Source organism: Panthera tigris, chromosome C1, assembly GCF_018350195.1.
Source record: "Panthera tigris isolate Pti1 chromosome C1, P.tigris_Pti1_mat1.1, whole genome shotgun sequence".
Classification (NCBI taxonomy): Eukaryota; Metazoa; Chordata; class Mammalia; order Carnivora; family Felidae; genus Panthera; species Panthera tigris.
The window spans coordinates 141,961,787-141,984,082 of NC_056667.1; the positions used below are offsets into that span (position 1 = coordinate 141,961,787).

A 22,296-nucleotide genomic window follows, 5' to 3' on the forward strand; every position below is an offset into this window, starting at 1 on the left:
CACATGCTTTTATTTAAATTAAAAATTAATTTATTTGAGGGCACCTGAGTGGCTCAGTCTGTTAAGCATCTGACTTCGGCTCAGGTCATGATCTCACGGTTGGTGGGTTCGAGCCCTGCATCAGACTCTGCTGATAGCTGAGAGCCTGGAGCCTGCTTTGGATTCTGTGTCTCCCTCTCTCCCTGCCCCACCCCTGCTCACACTCTGTGTCTTCTTCTCTCTCTCAAAAATAAACATTAAAAAAATGTTTTAATTAATTTATTTCTACAAAGTCTTCTTTTTTTTTTTTAAAGTATATTAACTTACAGTGCTATTTGGAATCTGCGAAGTAAATTAGAAGTAAGAAAAAAAAAGGAACAGTTGGTTTTTGTTTGAATTGCTTTCTGATAAACTGTTTTTGGTCATTGTTTTACCAAAAGAACACATGATCTGTTACTTATTTTCTATGTATGGTGTCCTGGATATAACTAGATGCTGAAATACTTAAATTTTCATTATGTTTGTATATGAGTATGTATTGTTGTAGATGTGAAGCAGACAATGAGTAAAATATTCCTCCAGGATTGACATTGCTGTATTATAATATTCTTTCTCTATTCAAAACTAGATTTATTTTTCTGTTATTAAAGAGTTTTCTCTAACTTCTTGTTCTTCTTGTCCTTGGGGGCTTTAATTCTTGAGGGTTAAGATATGGACAAATAGAACAGTAAAAATCATAATAGAAATGAGATTATGAGTCTTGGGCAGTAGTAGAAGTCTTAGAGGCAAAGAAAAGTGGGTGATTTAGTATTTAAATTAGAAGTTCCTTTTCCAACCACACTTAATTGAGTACAGTAAGTTGACTCTACTCTTCTTTCATACAGATTTTGGAGAGCTTGCTTCTTTGTTGAGTCAGATTCTTTATTGCCTTGGACTAATGAAACATGTCAGATGGCTAATTGCAATAGGAGAGAAAAGCTAGTGACAAAAGAGATAGATCAAGAACTTGGCCTTGATATTTGAATATTATTAAGTTTCATTATCTAGGCACTATTTGGAGTCATCCCTATGATCACTATTAATGAATATATTGATGGTCCTGCACTGTGGCTTCTTGAGGTGAAGAGTTAAAGTCATGCGTGTCTTATAAAATATATTCCATTACTGTTTTGGATGGGTACTTAAATAGACGTAACAAAGTCCATAAGAAATCATATTAAGTATTCTTGGTTTCCTTGTAATATAGCAATGAGTATTTGCTTTGTACATGTTTGCTATGGGTTTTGCTTATGGTAATTTACAATGTTTTATGTATGGGCTACTGAAAAGGCAAGTATCCATATGCATAGAACATCACTGATGAGAATTACCTAATACTTGCCAGTTTTGTTCTTGGAACTTTTTATGTGTCAACAGTCTTTGTAAATTATAAGAGGCAGCCTGGTATATGAAAGGGCTTACTGGCAGAAGAACTTTTGAGCAAGTCAGTCAGTGTCTCTAAGCCTTAATTTCTTCCTCTCTAAAATGAGATAAAAACAATCATATCTGTCCTCATAGGCAATGAATGTAAGTTTACTGATTAAAGCAACAGATACATTAGGTGAAAAAGCAGTCATGGTGCCAGAGTATTTCTTTTCTTAATTGAGATCCTTCAAGCTGAATGTGGACTTGGCCTGCTACTGGCTGCCAATTATATTGTTTTTGGTAATTTTTATTTATTTTGAGATTTTATCCCTTCCATTCTTTTCTTCCCTTTTTATTCTTTTGATATAGGTACTCTTTCTTTCATGAAATAATGCTGATATTAGATGGTAATGGTTTTCTTTTTTTTCCTTATGTTTATTTTTGAGAGAGAGAGCACGTGTACAGAGCGGGAGAAGGGCAGAGAGTGAGGGGGACAGAAGATCTCAAGTGGGCTCTTTTCTGACAGCAGAAAGCCTGATGTGGGGCTCAAACTCACAAACTGTGAGATCATGACCTGAGCCAAAGTCGGACTCTCAACCAACTGAGCCACCCAGGTGGCCCTAGATGGTAATGGTTTTCAAACACAGTTCTTGGCAAAATAAATTGGCAAAACATGGTGTCATTTACTTCCTTTTTTCAAATAAATTTTTGAAACTGACTCATGAAGTCTAAAAGCTTGGGAATCCCGTTATTCTTTATCTTTTGTACTATTTTCCCAGCTTTTTATGGAATATGGACTTTGTTTAATCAAGATAGTGCTTAGCACAGATGGATGTTTGAGGGCATTTTTTCTACCTCAACACACTGGTAAATAAAGTTAAAATGTCTGACATTCAATTTGCAGCCAAGTAGACTGCTATATATGTATATAAGTAAAATAAACTGTCGCTTAATATGTACTTCATCCAACCAGATAATACTTGTATTTCCCTTAGACTGATTTTCAAGGAATTGTAGTACAATTAGAGATTTTAAAATGTATATATATGAAATTTCATTTTAAAGAACTTTTCTCATCTTTAGGATCTTTCAGTGCTCATAGGTCATTACATTAGTTATTATTGCACTGGCAAACCATAGGATTGGGACTCAACTAAAATTTCCAGTTGTTAAATTCTAGATAAAAGACTTTACTGTATATATGGAAGCATACTTACTGCAGAATGGAGATCCAGAAGGGATTAAAGACCTCATGCAGACCATCCTTATGCTATAGAAGTGGAAGTAGGACCATAGAAGTTGGCAGTATGGCTAGGAAACTAAAATGCTAAGGAGAATAAAGTCTTTTTAAAAATGAAGAAACCCTAGGGGCACTTGGGTGGCTCAGTCTGTTAAGCATCTGACTTTGGCTTAGGTCATGATCTCATGGTTTATGTGGTCAAGCCCTGCATCGGGCTCTCTCCTGACAGCTCAGAGCCTGGAGCCTGCTTTGGATTCTGTATCTCCCTGTCTCTGCCCCTTCCCCACGTTCTCTCTCTCTCTCTCAAAAATAAATAAACATGAAAAAAAAATATTTAAAAATTAAAAAAAAAAAATGAGGAAACCCTTAAAGTTGAAATTCTAAATTCTCTTATAACATAGTTTACTAATGTGTAGATTGATAAATGAGCAAATTTTTCCTTTAAGATAGTAGATATTTTATTAACTGATATTTATAATGCAAAACATTAGATTAATTACAAGGGTAATGGGGCAATGGAGCAAATGCTCAAAATGTGCACCATCAGCTCCTATGTATTTTTAAGAATGATACGTTACAGTTCAACATTAAGTATTTCCTCATTTTTTACATCTTTTAAGTGTTTATCCAGATAATTATTACCTTAGAATTATCATGAAATCCTGAAGTACATACACAGTCATGTTTCTAATGACTTTATATTTTATTTTATTATTTTTTTTAATGTTTATTTATTTATTTTGAGGGAGAGAGAGAATCCCAAGAAAGCTCAGCATCAGAGCAGAGCCTGATGTGGGGCTCAATATTGTGAACCATGATATCATGACCTGAGCTGAAATCGAGAGTCGGATGCTTAACAGACTGAGCCACCCAGGTCTCCCTAATGACTTTACATTTTAAAAGCATTTTGTATTTTTCAGTAATTTAGAAAATTATTGAGACAGTGATTGTATCTTAAAATTTCTCCTTACTGATTTTTTATTGTGATTATAGAATTCTTAAAAACTCATCATAAAACACAGAATTATATAATTTTGAAGGTAAAAGGCTTTCAGAGTTTGATTTTAAATAACCCTGAAATATAACTAGTGTTAACAGGCTAGTTTACCTCCATATTTTAAAAAAAAATCTATACACATGCAAATATTTTCTTTTTTTACAAAACCATAATCATACAGCACGTTATTGTTTTTGTTTAATTTTTTTAACGTTTATTCATTTTTTTTAAACTGAGTTGAATTCTCAGCAGCTTTTTTTTTGTTTTGTTTTTTTAAGTTTATTTATTTTTGAGAGAGAGACAGAGCGTGAATGGGGGAGGGGCAGAGAGAGAGGGAGGCACAGAATTAGAAGCAGTCTCCAGGCTCTGAGCCATCAGCCCAGAGCCCGACGTGGGGCTTGAACTCACAGACCGCGAGATCGTGACCTGAGCTGAAGTCGGACGCTTAACCAACTGAGCCACCCAGGCGCCCCACGTTTATTCATTTTTTGATAGAGACAGCGTGAGTGGGGGAGGGGCAGAGAGAGAGGGAGACACAGAATCTGAAGCAGGCTCCAGGCTCTGAACTGGCAGCACAGAGCTCGATGCGGGGCTCAAACTCACGGAGTGAGAGATCGTGACCTGAGCTGAAGTCGGACACTTAACCAACTGAGCCACCCAGGCGCCCCTAGCACATGTTATTTTTATAATTATTTCTGTATTAGTAAAATCTTGTGACTATATACGAATGTGAATATGTGTGTATATGGTATATATTTGTGTATGCATTTGAAATATATCACTCTACCCAGATATAACTATACTTTAAAATCTGGTAAACTAACTAATAAGATAGTTTTAATTTGTTGGGATGAGCACTTGGGTGTTGTTATGGAAACCAATTTGACAATAAATTATATTTTAAAAAAAAGTTTTAATTTTATTCTTTGATGCTTCATTCCAAAAATATTTTGCCATCTTTTTATACTAATAGGTTATTTTGAATGTATGTATGTGTACACACTTATACACCCAGTGTGTAGCCACTATGCTAGCAAGGTAAATATATAATAGGAAGAGAGAAATAAGAGAAATTTTTCTTCCCATGTAGTCTTTTGCTTGATTTCTTGAGTTCCCTGTCATATAATATTTTAAAGAAGTCATAAAGTCTATTTAGAACATGATACCATAAACAAGTTTTATAATTATTCGTTCAACTTATTTCTTTAAAATTACAATAAATTTGAACTTTTGGTATAGGAAGTAATCGGGATAGACTTCTGAAGTGATGGTCTGGTTAGAAATCTCCTTGCTAATTTATAGATTTCCAGATAGAGACCATCAGTATTTACTTTGAAGCTTTTAGAATCACCAGAAGATCTCGCTGAAAATCGAGATTTTGATTCATTATGTCTGGGGTGGGATCTGAAATTCTGAGTTTCTAAGAAATTCACAGGCATTGCTTATATATTGCTGGTCTGTGGACTACACTTTGAATATGGACTAGACTTTTAAGACAAGTCAGCGCACTTTTTCTGTCAGGGGCCATTTTTAGCTTTGTGGATCATATGGTCTGAAATTAGGTAGTGCTTACAAAAGATTTTTAATTTGGACATAAAAAATATATATATTAGGTGGGGTAGGCTTGTCTATTCACGTAGTTCCATTCTAATTGGTTAGTTTAATAGCCTTAAGGATATGACACCCATTTCTAAAAATTACATCTCAATTTTGGAACACAAAGAACTACTTCATACCTAATTGATAAACTTATTAACTCTTACTGTATATCTGAGTTTTAATGAATGAATAATGACACTAAAGTAGCAATGAAAGTTCAACTAAAGGCTACCTATTTGAATAAGCAGGAAAGTTTACCATGAGGTTATTTAAAATTATTAAAAAAAAATAAAATGACTGTAAAGCCCATTGTGTTTATTTCACTTCTCCTTTTATATCGTGAATCCAAAGTGGCTTCCTTGCCAAGCCTGGGAAATGTGTTTCGGGGTTAAGAATGGAGTAGGAGACATAATTTAATGGCAAGGAAAATAATTTTAATTCAAACTTTAAAATAGGAACCCCAAAGTAAATAAATAAGATTTTGTATTTTCAGTTGTTATGAACTGTAGGAAAAACTAGCTTCCTTTTACCAGGTCATGTGTAAAGGAAAAAGTTTGAAGTGCCTGTTCTATAAAATTGCAAAGTTCTAGAGGTCAAAAGAAAGCTCAAGTAGGAGAGAGAGCCCGGAGCAAAGCTAGTGAAATGTTAAAATAGCAGAAGACCTCAAATTCATTCTAAAATAGGCCAAGGCCTGTGGTGTTCCATATGAAGAGGATAATGAGGCATAGTTGAGTCATCCAAACTAAGATCTGAGTAACTAGAGTTAACAGCCCTCATAGTCTGAACTAGAATCTCAGCTAGCACTATCTATCCATCCATCCATACATCCATTTTCTACCCCCCACTCCTGCCGTGGTTATTCCAAATCTGTATCACATCACACTCTTCAGTGGATTCCATGTCAAGTCACCAAAAGTTCATTATGAGTGAGCTTTCTGCTTCTTTCATTCCCCTCTCATGATTACAAACTTACTTTACATACATTACTATTATCCCACCCATTCTCAGCAAATGGAGTGTTCTTCCTCCTGCCCAAACTTAATTTTCCTTCCTTTGCTCTAGATCTCATGCCCTGTCCACCCCTGCATGTCCATTTTTCGTATACTTCAGCCTTTCTCTTGTATCTAATCTTCTTAGAGTATTTCTAAAACATTCAAGTTTCTCCTATGTTAGAGAAAAAAAAATCCTCATGTCCAGTTTTCTCCACATCTAGGCGTCTTGGGAAACTAGAGAAGAGGTAAGCCCTATATCCGCAGTGACTGCAGTTGCTACCACAGGTGTCTTGTAGTCACCCCTATCCTAAATGTTTTTCTCCTTGAATTGACTGCAGTCCTGATTATAAACTTTAATGTTCGTTTTTCAATCCATTATTTGAAATGGCTTATGACTGCTCTTCAGAATGCTTTTCTTTGTTAATTTCTGTGACACCACTACCTCCTATTTTTCTTTCCAGCTTTCTGATCACTGCTACTCGCTTGTGGAATCACTTTTTTTTCAGCTACTACTAATTGGCTGAAGACTTCCTAGTCTATCTGGCCCATCTTGAGCCTCTTTTCCTGGGAAACCTCCCCTTTGGTTTTTATTTGTATTTCCTATTGCTTGCTGGGAATTTTTACCTCAGTGTCCTGCAGGTGTTTTCACTACAGTGTATCTAAAATTGACTTCATTATTTTCCACTGCCCACCATCCTGTTTCTTTTCTTAGGTTCCATATCATGGTGAATATTTTATCTAGCCAGTAACTCAAGTGAGAAACCTGGCATTGCCTTCAGCTCTTCCTTCTCTTAGTAACTCCCACCAGTCAAGGGCACAAAATAAAGGCTGGCATTTATTGTGTGTGTGCTCAATAAATGCTAGGCACTGCAACAAGTATTATTAATAGTATCTCAGTCTTCACAGAAACACTAAGGAGAGGAACTGTTATTCTCATTTTCAAGATGAAGAATTAGATTTTCAGGTAGGTTAAAGTAGTTTTATAAAGTAGTAGAGCCATTGTTAAATTCCACTTGAAAGAGAGTTGACTTTCCAGGTCCTTCAACCTAACCATACCAAACCATTAACCATCTCCTGCACTGTCCATTGTCTCTTGTTTCGATACATGTTGCTATTTCTTTAGACTTCTTAACCTCCTTGGGGTGCTTGGGTGGCTCTGTGGGTTATGCATCCGATTCTTGATTTCAGCTCAGGTCATGATCTCATAGTTTGTGGGATCGAGCCCTGTGCATTGGGCTCTACACTGACAGTTCAGAGCTTGCTTGATTTTCTCTCTCTCCTCTGCCTCTCCTCCCAGCTCATGCATGCACTCTTTCTCTCTCTCAAAATAAATAAACCTTTTTTTTTTTAAAAGAACTCTTAATTTCCTCATACTCAGTTTTAGATCAGGCATTAACCCTTCTTGAAAATCTCTCCCCTGCTACAAGCTGATGGTTCCTTTCTGTTCGAGTAATGTCTGTAAAACTTTTAACACTGAGGACACTGTCGTTAGGCTCTGGCGTTTGAGGGCAATACTGAGGGAAGTACTGATTCTTGCTAGTTTCTCTATCTCCCATATGTAACACCTGATACAGATAATTCATTATGTAATTTTTGTTGAAGTAAAAGAGAATTGAGAAAATTATAAAATAAAGAACTTTAGAGTATAAAGTAAGGGGTGAATGTATGTTTTGTTTTCCTTAATGAGAGCATTTGCTAAGGGAAGGAAGCGGTCTTTTTGAAATTCTAACACTTATGTCCTAAATACCATTGGTAAAGTTAGTTGGAATACACACAGTTTTATTCTCCAGCAATTTCTAATAAGTAATTCTTAGGACAAAGAGTACAAAAGAAGTTGTATCACTTTGTGTTTCTGAAAGAAACATAAAAGGAAATGCTTTGCAAGTAATTGAAATGTTGGTTGCTTAGTTTCTTTCAGATTTTGGGTTTGGCTAAGAACTTTTGATTCCAGATAAAGAACTGACAGTTACTCCAACCAAAGCTCACATAGCTTAAAATTCTTCGGGAATTGGAGATTTCTTTTCTAGGAATAGAATGAAAAATAAAAGGCTCAGATATGTGAAAGGGGAATAGATTAGTACCAGCTAGCTCGTCCTGTCTCCAACTGAGCCAGTCGGACACAGAAACAAATAGCCAGTTGGTTCTTTTTTTTTTTTTTTCTCAGTTTATTTATGTATTTTCAGACAGAAAGAGAATCCCAAGCGATCTCTGCACTGTCAGTATGGAACCCGACACTGAAGCTTGAACTCACAAATTGAGAGATCATGACCTGAGCCAAAATTAGGTGTTGGGCACTTATCCGACTGAGCCGCTCATGTGCCCTCAGTTGGTTCTTATTGTAGGCCCTTGATATAACTTCGTATTCTGGCAAGCACAGAGAGCTTTCCGCTTAGATCAAAATCAGTCAGCAATGAAGTTAGTGTTTCATATGGGAGGAGTTGTGTCATAAAAGTGTCTTTAAAAAAATTTTTTTTGATCTTTATTTTTGAGAGAGAGAAAGAGTGCAAGTGGGGGAGGAACAGAGAGAGAGGGAGACAGAATCTGAAGCAGGCTCCAAGTTTTGAGCTGTCAGCACAGAGCCTGAGGCAGGGTTTGAACTCACTAACTGTGAGTTCATGACCAGAGCTGAAGTTGAATACTTAACCGACTGAGTCACCCAGGCGCCCCCGTAAAAGTGTTTCTTAAATGTGGAAATATATATGAGGGAAAATAAGTATTGGAATTTATGATATAGGATGTGATATGATATAGGCGTGAAGACTTCAAGAGAGAGTAGTTGGTGTGTAGTACAGAGATTCAGTTCAGAGTCAACCAACACTGGAGTAAAAACAATCAAAAAAGACCTGCTTGGAGCACCTGGGTTGCTCAGTTGGTCAAGTGTCCAACGATCTCACGGTTCGTGAGTTTGAGCCCTGGGTCAGGCTCTGTGCTGACAGCTTGCAGCCTGGAGCCTGCTTCAGATTCTGCGTCTCCCTCTTTCTCTACCCCTACCCAGCTCGCTCGCTCGCTCGCTCTCTCTCTCAAAAAATAAATAAATAAAAATTAAGAATTAAAAAATAAAATAGACCTATTTGAATCTGTTGGTCTCTTAAATGAACAAAGGCAATTTATTTGAAATTTTGGCAATGGCTTATTCAGTACCTGAATTTGTGGTTTCCTTTAATTGCTAGAATCATTGAGTTCATTTGAATCTTAAGTTTTATATGTATGCCATTCCTATAAAATGTAAATAATTAAAATATAATTCTTCTATACTTTATTCATTTTATAAGTTACTATTAAACGCCAATATAAATATACTGCTAGAAAGTACATTTCCAGACTACAAAATCTGGATATAAATATTGGAAGTCTAAGTTCTCTAGTGAATTATAAAGGAAAGTGATTATGAATTTGTAGGAAGAGGATAATACCAAGCAGAAATGCACATATACATGTACAAGCCCATAATTCTTCAGTTTCTTTCTTATCTACCTCCTGGGTCTGTTTGTATAATCTTATTTTTTGTTTCTTTGTTTTGGCTTTGGGATGGGTCTAGTTGTAGGTGTTTTGCTTAAAAGAAGAGAGAATGAAATGGAATGTAAAGAATTTTTTTAAATCTCATCTGCAGCTAGCTTTCTTTTCTCTAGTCTATAGTGGCTAACATTTATTGATTATTTGCTATGTGCCAGACAACTGATTCTTAGCTGTATAAGGGAAGATTCTATTTTTGTTTCCGTTTTGGAGAATTGAGTGGTAGGTCAATTTTTCTACCTTCATACCCCTTCTAAATGACCCAGCTGGCATTCAAATGCATCTAAGTACAGAGCTCCAATGCTTAAACACTAACAGGAACCAAGTAAGTACGTTGTTGCAGGATTCTTTATTATTGGAGAGGAATTCTTTAGAACCAGAACCAAATAGTATCTTTTTTATAGTTAATCTTTTAGGATATGGAAATAGTTCCGTTATAATAAATTTACCTTTATAACCATATTTTTCTAATATCTTTTGTTACTGAATAATATTTCTCATTTCCATTTTGATTTTAGAAATTTGTTGCAGTAGAACTTTATCCCAACATAATAAAATACACATTTAGTAATTCTTTTTTTTTTTTAATTTACATCCAAGTTAGTTAGCATATAGTGCAACAGTGATTTCAGGAGTAGATTCTTTAATGCCCTTTACCCATTTAGCCCATCCCCACTCCCACAACCCCTCCAGTAACCTTCTATTTGTTCTCCATATTTAAGAGTCTTATATTTTGTCCCCCTCCCTATTTTTATATTATTTTTTCTTCCTTTCCCTTGTGTTCATCTGTTCTGTGTCCTCATATGAGTGAAGTCATATGATTTTGGTCTTTCTCTGACTAATTTCACTTAGCATAATACCCTCTAGTTCCATCCACGTAGTTGCAAATGGAAGATTTCATTCTTTTTTGGTTGTCGAGTAATAGTCCATTGTGTGTGTGTGTGTGTGTGTGTGTGTGTGTTTGTCTATATATATATATATATATATATATATATATATACCACATCTTTATCCATTCATCTGTTGATAGACATTTGGGCTCTTTCCATGCTTTGGCTATTGTTGATAGTGCTGCTATAAACATTGGGGTGCATGTGCCCCTTCGAAACAGCACACCTGAATCCCTTGGATAAATACCTAGTAGTGCAATTGCTGGGTCGTATGGTAGTTCTATTTTTAGCTTTTGAGGAACCTCCATACTGTTTTCCAGAGTGGCTGCACCAGCTTGCATTCCCACCAAGAATGCAAAAGAGATCCTCTTTCTCCGCATTCTCGCCAACATCTGTTGTTGCCTGAGTTGTTAATATTAGTCATTCTCACAGGTGTGAGGTGGTATTTCATTGTGGTTATGATTTGTATTTCTCTGACGATGAGTGAGGTTGGGTATTTTTTCATGTGTCAGTTGGCCATCTGGATGTCTTCTTTGGAGAAATGTCTATTCATATGTTTTTCCCATTTCTTCACTGGATTATTTGTTTTTGGGATGTTGAGTTTGATAAGTTCTTTATAGATTTTGGATGCTAACCCTTTACGGATATGTTGTTTGCAAATATCTTCTCTCATTCTGTTGGTTGCCTTTTAGCACATGTAGTAATTCTAACATTTCCTTTAAGAAACATTCTGGTTTTGTCAATAAGTTCTATTTTCTACTTATTTTTAAATTTTAAAATTATTTTGAATTCTTATGTTAGAGATGTCATCTGTTAATTTTCATTATATTTTGGGTCTACTTGATTGACTCTTTGGAATTAAAATATTTATGTAGTTCTACTCCCTACATCATTGTTTTAGTTGAAGTACAGGTAATGTTGATCACTAACCTATTTTAATAGGTAGAAAAAAAACCTATGTAATCTCTTTCAAGTATTTTTACCTTGTCCCTGCTACTTTTAATAGTTATAGAAATTTAGAACTGGAAGGGACCTTAAGTTAATCTGGTCCAGCCCTTCACCTGATAAATAGGAAATCTTAAGTGTGAGTTCACTTCTCCTGGTTCTGTCCTTTGTCCTTTACAGTGGTACCTCTTTTGTCTGTTGGTCCATTGCCACACTAAAAGCTTGGGTCAAAATTTACATTGTTAAGAAAACTTGACCTTGTTAACTGTATTGTTTGCTCTACTCAAATATTTTATATACAGTTGACACAAAAGCATTTTGAACAAGAGGGTATTTTAGGAAAATTAATCTGGTATAGTATGTTATAGGTATATGGAGAGAATATGAGTAGCTTGGAAGGAATTTCACCTTGAATTCATTTTCACATTCATAATTGAAATAATAATTGTAGCAGATCTCTAAAAAGCAGTCCTGTCGTTTTCAAAAGTTCTTTAAGCCTATTACAGAGATCTTGTGAATACTGAAATAAAATGGAAGGTTTTCAGAGTTAGACATTTCCATTATATCGTACTGTGAGACGATAGGATTTGTTTACTGTGTGTGTAGTGTGGGTGTATGTGTGTTTTCCACCTATTCAGTAGTATCGTCCAAATTAGAAATCCATATGGCATGACAAAATCAAATCTGCTTGACACCCACTTTTATGGGTTTGACAGTATTAATATTAACTAATGCTGACGTTTTACTTATTCTGGATAGAAACTTTTATTTTATATCTGATCAAGTTTCCCATAATATACTTTATTATATAGGATTTTAAAACCATAGTTATTATGCCTTATTGTTCTAAAATACACAATAGAGGAAAGGGCTACGCCTTCCTAAAAATTGTTTTTAATTTTTAAGTAATCTCTACACCCATTGTGGGGCTGGAACTCACATCCCTGAGATCAAGAGTCACCTATTCCAGCTACTGGGTCAGCTGGGTGCCCCCGGAAAGTGCTACCCTTCATCAGGCTTATCATTCTTCTGAAATGTGATCTTTTTCTTTTCCTTACCTTTCTCTTCATGAAATCATAGAAGAACTAATGAGCAAAAATTGTATATACTCTACCCAACCTTCTCAAGGCCCCCGCCCCCACCCCTATGTTTTATTACTATTTGCCTACCAGTGTGTGATTGCTTCAGATTATGAAAATAAAAGGTCATGAATGACTTAGAACAGTAAAAAACATTTTGGGATCCTTGGTAGACTTCATGATAAAACTGAATGAAACAGCACATAATAGATGCTTTGGACCAGTAGGGTTTTTATTTTTATTCTGCTCAAGACCAGTAAGTGCCTTGTCTTACATATCCAGGCAAATTAAAATTAAGAATTTGTCATAGACTTCAAGTACTGCTTGAGCCTCACACTGAGAGTGAGCCTATCGAGAACCTACAAACACTGGAATTGCAGGCATTTCCCCCTTTTAATCTAAAAACATGACATTAGTCTTATTATTTTTTTCTTAATATTCAGAAAACTTGTGGGAATTACACAATAAAACCAAAGAACTGAAAGGAAACTGCCTAAAATCACCAATTCTTTTTATTCCATGTAAATGTAAATATAATGACAGCTCTTTTAAAGTGATAATAAACTGAGTCTTGATTTCTCTACACTGGTAAATGAAAATCCATGATTAGGAATAAGCAAGAAGAAACTTGAAATAATTGTCAGTTTTGTTCCATCTAAGTTCTTAAAAATGCCTATTGGTAAAATGTAAAATCTCCGTGCATATATTTAGTCACCTCTTCCCCCAGCCCCCGTATACTTACTCTTACAAACAGATCTGGTTTGGGATGCTGAAGTCTTTTCCAGTGTCTTTTTATTTCTGATTCTGTTTCCTTCTTTTTTTAAACTACTTTGTTTTTATGTTACAACTTTTCTGATTTCTTAGAATTTTTCTTTGCTCCTTTTGCACCTTTACTGTGTCAGGTGAGCTTAGTATCAAAGTGTCAGTTTCCCACCAAAGTAATTTCGTTGAGCTACTACTGAGATTGCATTGAATTCATGGTTTCTTTTCAAAGTAATTGATATCTTTACAGTGTTGAGTATTCCTAGATTATGGTAGATATTTCTCTTCACTCAGATACTCTTTTAATGTCTTTGAATAAAGTTTTATTTTTTTTAATTTTTTTAATGTTTATTGATTTTTGAAAGACAGAGACAGAGCATGAGCGGGGGGGTGGGGGGGGGCGGGTAGAGAAAGAGAGGGAGACACAGAATCCAAAGCATGCTCCAGGCTCTGAGCTGTCAGCACAGAGACTGACATGGGGCTTGAACTCACGAACTGCGAGATCATGACCTGAGCAGAAGTCGGATGCTTACCCAACTGAGCCATCCAAGCGCCCCATAAAGTTTTATTTTTAATTGCAGTGTGATTCATGTAACATAAAACTCACCATTTTAAAGTGTATAACTCAGTGATGTTTAGTATATTCTCTATCTTATACAATCATTATCACTCTCCAATTCCAGAATATTTCCGTCACTCCAAAATGAAAACCCCATACTTATGATCAGTTACTCTTCTATTATCCCCTCCTCCAGACCCTGGAAACTCCTAGGCTAGTTTTTGTTTGTAGATTTGTCTATCTGGGCATTTCATGTGAATAGAATCATACAAGTCCTAGAATGTGGTCTTTAATGTCTGACTTCTTTTACTTAGCATACTGGTTTTAAAGTCCATCCATGCTATAGCATGTATCAGTACTTTCCTTTTTATGGCTGTATTATATTCCATTGTATGAATACGCCACATTTTGTTTATCAGTTGATGGACATTTGCTTAGCTTCTACTTTTTAGCTCTTATGAATAATGCTTCTGTGAACCTTCAGGTGCAAGTTTTTGTGTAAAAACATGTTTTCAGCTCTTGAGTATACACCTGGAATGGAATTGCTGGATCATATAGTCACTCAACTCTTTGAAGAACTATCAAACTCTTGTATAGTAGCTATATCATTTTATGTTTGTACCAGCAATGAGTCAGATTTCTGACTTCTCCATCCTCACCAATACTTGTTGTTTTCTTTCTTTTCTTTTTTTGTGTTATAACCATCTTTGTGGGTATGAAGTATTCACTCATTGTGGTTTTGATTTGCATTTCTATAGTGAGTAATGATGTCTAGCATCCTTTCATGTGCTTGTTGGCCAATGTATATCTTCTTTGCAGAACTGTCTATTCAAATGCTTTGCCCTTTTTAAAATTGGAGTATTTGCCCTTTTTTTTTTTGAGTCCTAAGAATTTATTTATATCTTAGATAGTAGATCCTTAGTAGGTATATGATTTGCAAGGGGCACCTGGGTGGATTAGTTGGTTAAGCATCCGACTCTTGATTTTGGCTCAGGTCACGATCTTATGGTCATGAGATTGAGCCCCACATTGGGCTCCACGCTGGGCATGGAACCTGCCTGAGATTCCCTCCCCTCTCCCTCTCCCTCTCCCTCTCCCTCTCCCTCTCCCTCTCCCTCTCCCTCTCCCTCTCCCTCTCCCTCTCCCTCCCTTCGGCCCCTCCCCTGCTTGCTTGCTCTCTTTCTCTCAAAAAACAAAACATGATTTGCAGATATTTTCTTCTTTTCCTTGGATTGTCTTTTCACTTTCTTGATAGTGTCCTTTGAAGCAGAGAAGGTTTTAATATGATGAAGTTCAGTTTATTTTTTCTTGAGTTTCTTATCTAAGAAACCATTGCATAATTCAAGGTTGAAAAAATTTATACCTTTCCTTCCTCTTAAGAGTTTTAATTATTTCATGTAGATCTGGTCCATTTTGAGGTAATTTTTGTATAGTGTATGAGTTAAAGGATCAAATTCATTCTTTTGCATCCATTTGTCCCAGCACCATTTGTTGAACAGACTATTCTTTCCCTCTTAAGTGATCTTGATACCCTTGTTGAAATTTAACTGTCTGTATAGATCTATGGTTTATTTCTGGACTGTTAATTCTATTCCATTTGTCTATATGTTTATCCTTATGCCAGTATCATGCCATTTGATTACTGTAACAAGTTTTGAAATTGGGAAGTGTGAGTTCTCCAGCATTGTTCTTTTTCAGTATTGTTTTGACAATTTGGGGTGTCTTATTGCCATACAAATTTTGGGATCAACTTGTTCCGTATCTGCAGAAAAAGGCAGTTGGAAAGGAAAATTGAGGAATTGCATTGACCTTATAGATCAATTTAGGGAGTATTGCCATTTTCAAAATGTTGTTTTCAATTCCATGAACACGGGATGTCTTTTATTTATTTAGATCTTCTTCAGTAAAGTTTTATTTTTATCTTCATATGAGTCTTGCACATTATTGTTAGTTGTGCTTCTGAGTTTTTGTAGTCTTCAATATAAGGATATTTTAGCATTAAATATTTTTTTAGCTTTGTAAGTTTTTATTTTAATTCCAGTTAGTTTAACATACAGTGTTATATTAGTTTTAGGTGTATAGCATATTTTTTTTTTAATTCACTAATCCTGCTATATAGGAAAATTGTTGATTTTATCAGGGATAAACAAACAGACCTAAAGAATAGAATAGAAAGCTTAAAAACACCCACACATAGATGCTTATGTGACTTAAGACAAAGGTACCATGGGAATTTAATGAGGGGGGAAAAGATGGTCTTTTCAATAAATTGTGCTGAAACAATTGGACTTCCATAAGGTATAACATGAGCATTCACCACTACCTTATACCACATAAAAAATTAATTTGAGTTGAATTATAGACCAAAATGTCAAAGGAAGAACAATACAACTTCCCTAAAAATGGATTATTTTCATAACTGTAGTCAAAGATTTATCGAAAAGGCCACAAAAAATACTAGTCATTTAAAAAAAAAAAAAAAAAGACTGTATTTAAATTAAGAACTTGTTCATCAGTGGATCTTATTAAAGAGTGAAAGGACAAGCCATAAACAGGAGAAGATATTTATGACATATTATTGACAAAGGACTCTATAAACCAATAGAAAAATGAGCAAAAAGATAAATAGGAACTTCAAAAAAGAGGATATTTGAATGAGCAGTAAGTATGTTTGTCATCAGAAAAATAAATATTCAAACCTCAACAACATAATCTGTAGACCCACTAAAGTGTGAAACACTGATGATGCTAAATGTTGGTGGCAGTGTGGAGCTACTGAAACTCTCAGATATTGCTGGTAGAAGTGTACAGTAGTCATCTACTTTGAGAAAATGTTTGATGTTTTTACTAAAGCCAAATTTACATCTCCCTTATAACCTAGCAATTCCATTCCTAGGATATATACCCACGAGAAATGAGTGCAGATGTCTCACACCCACCAGAGATGTGTAGCATCATGTTCATAGTATCCCTATGTATAGAAGCCTCATATTGGAAACAATCCAAATGCTCTGTAGTAGAACGGATACATTTTGTTATTTTTGTACAGCGGGGTACTAAACTGCAGTACAAAAGAACACATGCTAATGCTACATACAACAACATGGATGAATCTCACAGACACAATATTGAGGGAAAGAATCCAGACACAGAAGAAGACATACTATATGAGGGCATGTAAAATGAACAGGTGAAACCAGGCATCGTGGTAACAAATGGTTATAGCGGTTATCTCAGGATTTGGGGGAAGGAAGAGGAACAAAGAAGCTTTCTGTGGTACTGGAAATGTTTTGTATTTGATCTGGGTGGTTGGTACATGAAGGTGTAACATGATAAAGATTCATTGATCTGTATGCATGTCAGGCATTTGCACTTCACTGTGTGTGTGTATACTTTAATTTTAAAAGTAACATGCATATATAGAGAGAGATTGAATAAAATAGGCAACATACTTAGACCCAATTTTTCAATTCAAAACTTGCCCTTTACAAGAGATGAAGGATGTTGACAAAGGGCAACCAAGATACCGTCAGTTTTTTACAGGACTTCACAAGTAAGTCATAGGAGAGGAAACCTGCGGGCAGGGGTTGTCTTTCTTTCCGGAGAGAAGAAAATCATGGTGAGTATTTTGAAAAGGAGTTTTAAAGCAAGTGATTACTCAAAGGTTTTAAGTCTATTGCCTAGCAGTACATGTGTGACAATTGCTACTATGTTTCTAGTGGGGAGGGATATGGTGCATTTGAGATGGTAGAAAGACTGAGAATCTGCTCTGGAGCATTTCTTCATTGCCATTAAAATTCCTTGCTTTGCCTGTTCTGTAAGGGTCACTGAACATTCGAGCATGTATAGCTCAGTAAAATTCAGTTATACCAACATTGTAAGTTTTTATAATTTCCTAAAGTTTAGTAAACTACTTCAGAGGTTTTCCTATTTTTATGGGAGTGCAGGGTCAAAAACTAGTGAAAGAGAACAATTAACTCCTGAAATTCTGTTCCATGATTAACTTCATTTTGTTAGTATGAATTTAAATGTTCATGGGTCATTAATATTCTTTAAATAATGAATGACAATGCTGATAGTTTAATTTTATGATTAGCTTTCTGTTCACTAATCAGTATGTATTTGAAGGAATATTTTTAAGAAGTAAAGCATCTAGAATACCTATTTGATTTTACCATGTAGTAGGTTAGTGCAGCTAAGTAGATTAACCCTTAATGTCCATGAGAAGTATCTTAAACTAGTTCCAAGGTGAGTAAGTTGAGTGGAAAGTGTAATGATAATAACAACAGCTATCAGGAAGTATCAGGGCCTTCAGTAGTCTTAGATGAATGCAAAGGTGATGTTCTTTGAAGAGCGTATCTTCTTTGCTCCCTACAACAGATCTTGTAAGACTAGAATCCTTCAAATGTTACTTCAGATCCAAGTACCTCTCTGTCTTTGACCTGTTCTTAGGAAAGGAGGTGAGGAAATAGACATGGTGACCCTCAGTCCAGAGCTCCTACTACTAATTTTTTTGGGCTCTTATTCCTGCTAGTGCACCTCCCTATATGTCCTCGATTTGGATTGCTCCACTGAGGAAAAGATCTTCTGCCTCTGACACTAATTGGACATTAGCTTCTATTCTTTTTATCATGTCTCATCTTTATGAGGATAAGCAAAGAGTATTATTGCAATAGTTAATGGAAGAAATCTTAAAGAAAATGTAAAATTACTTAAAATAGAGGAATCAAATGTCAGGGGAAATCTGTGCACATAAGCAAGCTGGCACTGAGTAGTCGTAAAACATGAGACGTGCCTTTCCTGATACTTAGGAACTCATTGAAGGCCACTTCAATTAAGTAACCTATTGAGAACTGACATGTCTATAAAAGACATAATCTGATTTATGACTCACATATGGAAAGTGCTGTTTTTAGTGCTTATAAAGAGTAGAGTTTCTTCACGTAATCCAAAGATGGAACAAACAGGACAGATACCTGAAATAATATGTATTTTTAGTTCTAAACAAGAGAACAGGGAAACAGTGCTAATTAATGAAAGAGCATGTTTGTAATGTAACAAGATTTAAACCTAGAATTAGGTTATGATACACTCAGTGACTATGAGGCACAGTAAAGAAGTATAAGGGATTAAAAACATTTTGCTCTAAGTAATGACACTGAAAAACTGTATTTGATAAATAGGACAGTTTTGGCAGAGAACTTAAAGGTCACTCTATTTATTAATCCTACAAATGTCTAATATTATTTTTTAACGTGTATTAATGTGTAAAATATTAGGGAAACATTTTTACGTTGTAAGCATTTTCAGTGAAAATTGATGGTGTTTCTGTTATTCCAAATTACATTTTCCTTTTTTCGTTTTTTTTTTCCCCCTAGGAAACTGACTGGACACTCTTTCCACATGGGCTATAGCATGGCAATTTTGAATGGCATTGTAGCTGCTTTTACTGTAGCATGGTGCCTCATGTAAACCTACACCGAAGCAATATTTTTGGCAAAACCTAGTCATGATTGCTTTGTAATCACAGGGAAGAACATCATTTGCCTACTCAGAAGACCAAGAAACCTGCTGTTCGTTATGTGGTTCAGATATGTATCATATCATCGACATTATGGAGGACCATCTTTTGTTGTTGTTGTTTTTTAAAGGAGGACCTTCATAACCATCATTCTAGAGCTTAGGCATTGAGAATATCTGAGTATTAAGTTTCAAGTAATTTCTTAAAAGTGTAAGATGTTTACCTCATCTTTTTACTTTTGTATCTGTTGTCCTTATAAATTATAGAAAACATTTTAATGGAGATCAAACATAAAAACTTGAATACAGGGCAATGCTTACCTTGCTATCTATAATACTACATTTTTGCTAAGAAGTACTAAGTACTGTTTAACTGAAATGGAAATACTTCTTATTTATTCATTAAATGAGGAAAGCAAACAATGCCTACTACTTTGACATTTTATAGAAGCTACTTTTAAATCAGAATATTTAGTTTTCAGTAGTCATATAATCAGTAGAAGGGTGCATTTATATTTTTTAATGGAGTATAGTTCCTTATGCGGTTTTTGGTTTTTTTTTTTTTTTTTTTACATATTTTCTACTGCATACTGAATTTGTATGTTTTTAAAATTGTTACATTAGACAAATGTAAATGTTATTTTTTAGTTGGTGCAAACCTAATACCTACAATTTTAAATGAGTATTTTGTCTTTTAAAAAAAGCAAAACAAAAACAAACAAACAAAAAAAACCCACCAAAAAAGACAAACTGCACTGATCTGAGTTTAAAATTAAATAAACCTATTTTAGCAAAAAAGGACTGAAAAAAAAGTAAGTTACTTAAGCCATTAAAATATTAAGAAATTTGAATTGTTCACTATTTCTGTTTCTAGTTGCAATATTTGTCTTGGTGTATATATGGTTACTCCAACAGAACTGATATTATTTTGTTTTTAATAAATATAAATCTGAAATTTTTATATTTAGAAATGCTTGAACTACTTTGTTTTTAATCTCAAAATTCTAGTTACCAAAATAGAAAGAAGGTATTTTGATACAATGTATATATGTGTAAGTTTTTTATATATAGTTTCATAATTTTCCTATTTAAATGTTCTATAATTGTGGTGTTAGTTTTTGTTTTCATAGCAATTAAGCTTAATTGTTCCCACTTCCTTTCTAAATACCTGTTTAGAAAGTCACTTCAATTTTTAGAAAGATAGACCATTTAAAATGCTATTTTCTCTGGCCATGGAACAACTTATCTTAGGAAAGCATTGTGTAGCAAAACTACTTTATTCAGGCTAAATGGGAAATGAATATGTGCAGTATGTTCCTGTTATCTGCTAAGTGTTGTTACTGAGTAAATGATTTGATATTTCTAAAAGTCTTAACACTTTTTTACTACTCAAAAACGTTTCATTGGAAATAACAAATTGTGCTTCAATTTATCTGAAGTGTTTACATTAATATGGGCGGAGGTGTGTGTGTGTGTGTGTGTGTGTGTGTGTGTGTGTGTACACTTACATACATATACAAATCCCATGGCTTAAAGTATTCCTTCTAAAGTGGTTGTTGAAATGAATTTTTTTTTCACTCCCTGCCTTCCTCCTCATACCCTCCCAGTTCTTCCTAAGTTGTAACAAAATTAGTTTTTCTTTTCTCCACCTTTCAAAGCCCTCTCCCTCAAATTTGGATAGTCCTTCCAGATCTTTGTGTCATATGACTAGGAAAAATATTACAGTACATCTTCTATATGTAGGTATCTTTAAGATACTACATTTATATATAATATAAATACATATAGATATATATCTATAAGATATTTCTTTTGGAGAGCTATTTCTGCTGGCTTAACACTTCTTTTTCTTGGGAAGTTCCTGTCTCCAGTCCATCATAAGGTCCAAATATAAATCATCCTTCTTCCATAGCAGAGTGATTGGCTAAGGATAGGTACATAACCAAAGCTGGGACAGTCCTAGTTTTTCATCTCTCTTGGCCTCTGTGATCACAACAAGCGTGCCAGCAAGGTTGGATTTCAATGAAAAACCCTCTTCCCGGTTTATAGAGAATGTCTTCTCATTGTATCCTCACATGGTAGAGAGAGAGCTAGCTGTCTTCCTCTTACACTAATTTCATCATGGGGCCTCCACCCTAATGACCTAATTACCTCCCATAGGCAGGTAATTTAGAAATGCTGTTTTTTGGGGGATTAGAGTTTCAACAAATGAATTTAGGGAGGGGACAAACCTGCAGCCCATAAAAATATCCAGTATCAAACGTAGGTTCTTTGAAAGATAGGTTTCTAGTAAAAACATTTTAAGAGGTTTTCTGTATTTGTTCATTTTCCCATTTCTCTTCATGTTCCTGATTGTATCAGGACCTTATATTGCCAACAGCAGAAACCATCTGAATACCTTGAGAAAAAGGGAGTTTATTGGAAGGATATCCAGTGGCTCTCAGAACTGGTGGGCAGGAACCAGGACATACTAGTGGTGGAAAGTACAGGAAGAGGAAGCAAAGAGTCTGCTTGATAGTGGGAGCAGCCTGGTCAGGATGATATAATGAATCCTTCCTGTCATTTTTTCTTGTTCCTTGCAAGATTAGCTCAGGGTTCAGAGTCCTTGGAGAGAGTGCCCAGTTGGCCAAGATTGGGTCATGTGCCTATTCTTTTGGCTTCTGTAGTTGAAGGTAACCGGAACTCTTCTGGGATGGGTGAATGTGTAATCATCAAAAAAGACAAATGTTCACTACAGTTCACTCTTGGCTATTCAGTTTCCACACACATTCCATTCCTTTTATATTTAAATTTCCAAAAATACTCCTACCCAACAGT

At 35.1% G+C, this 22,296-nt stretch overlaps 1 protein-coding gene across 4 annotated transcripts in view; it reads left to right on the forward strand.

The window, feature by feature from the left end:
* ARL6IP6 (ADP ribosylation factor like GTPase 6 interacting protein 6) overlaps positions 1-20,847 on the forward strand; it is a 40,824-nt gene extending 19,977 nt beyond the window's left edge. For 2 of the 4 annotated variants that reach the window (XM_042994457.1, XM_007099414.3), the window contains 2 exons: positions 17,503-17,578; positions 19,338-20,847. In XM_042994457.1, coding sequence (XP_042850391.1) covers positions 17,503-17,578; positions 19,338-19,373 — 112 coding nt within the window. In that variant the 3' untranslated portion in view covers positions 19,374-20,847. Of the gene's footprint in view, positions 1-17,451; positions 17,579-19,337 lie in introns of those variants that run through there. The other 2 variants (XM_042994458.1, XM_042994456.1) reach the window with 2 other exon arrangements.
* The last annotated feature ends 1,449 nt before the right edge of the window (positions 20,848-22,296 follow it).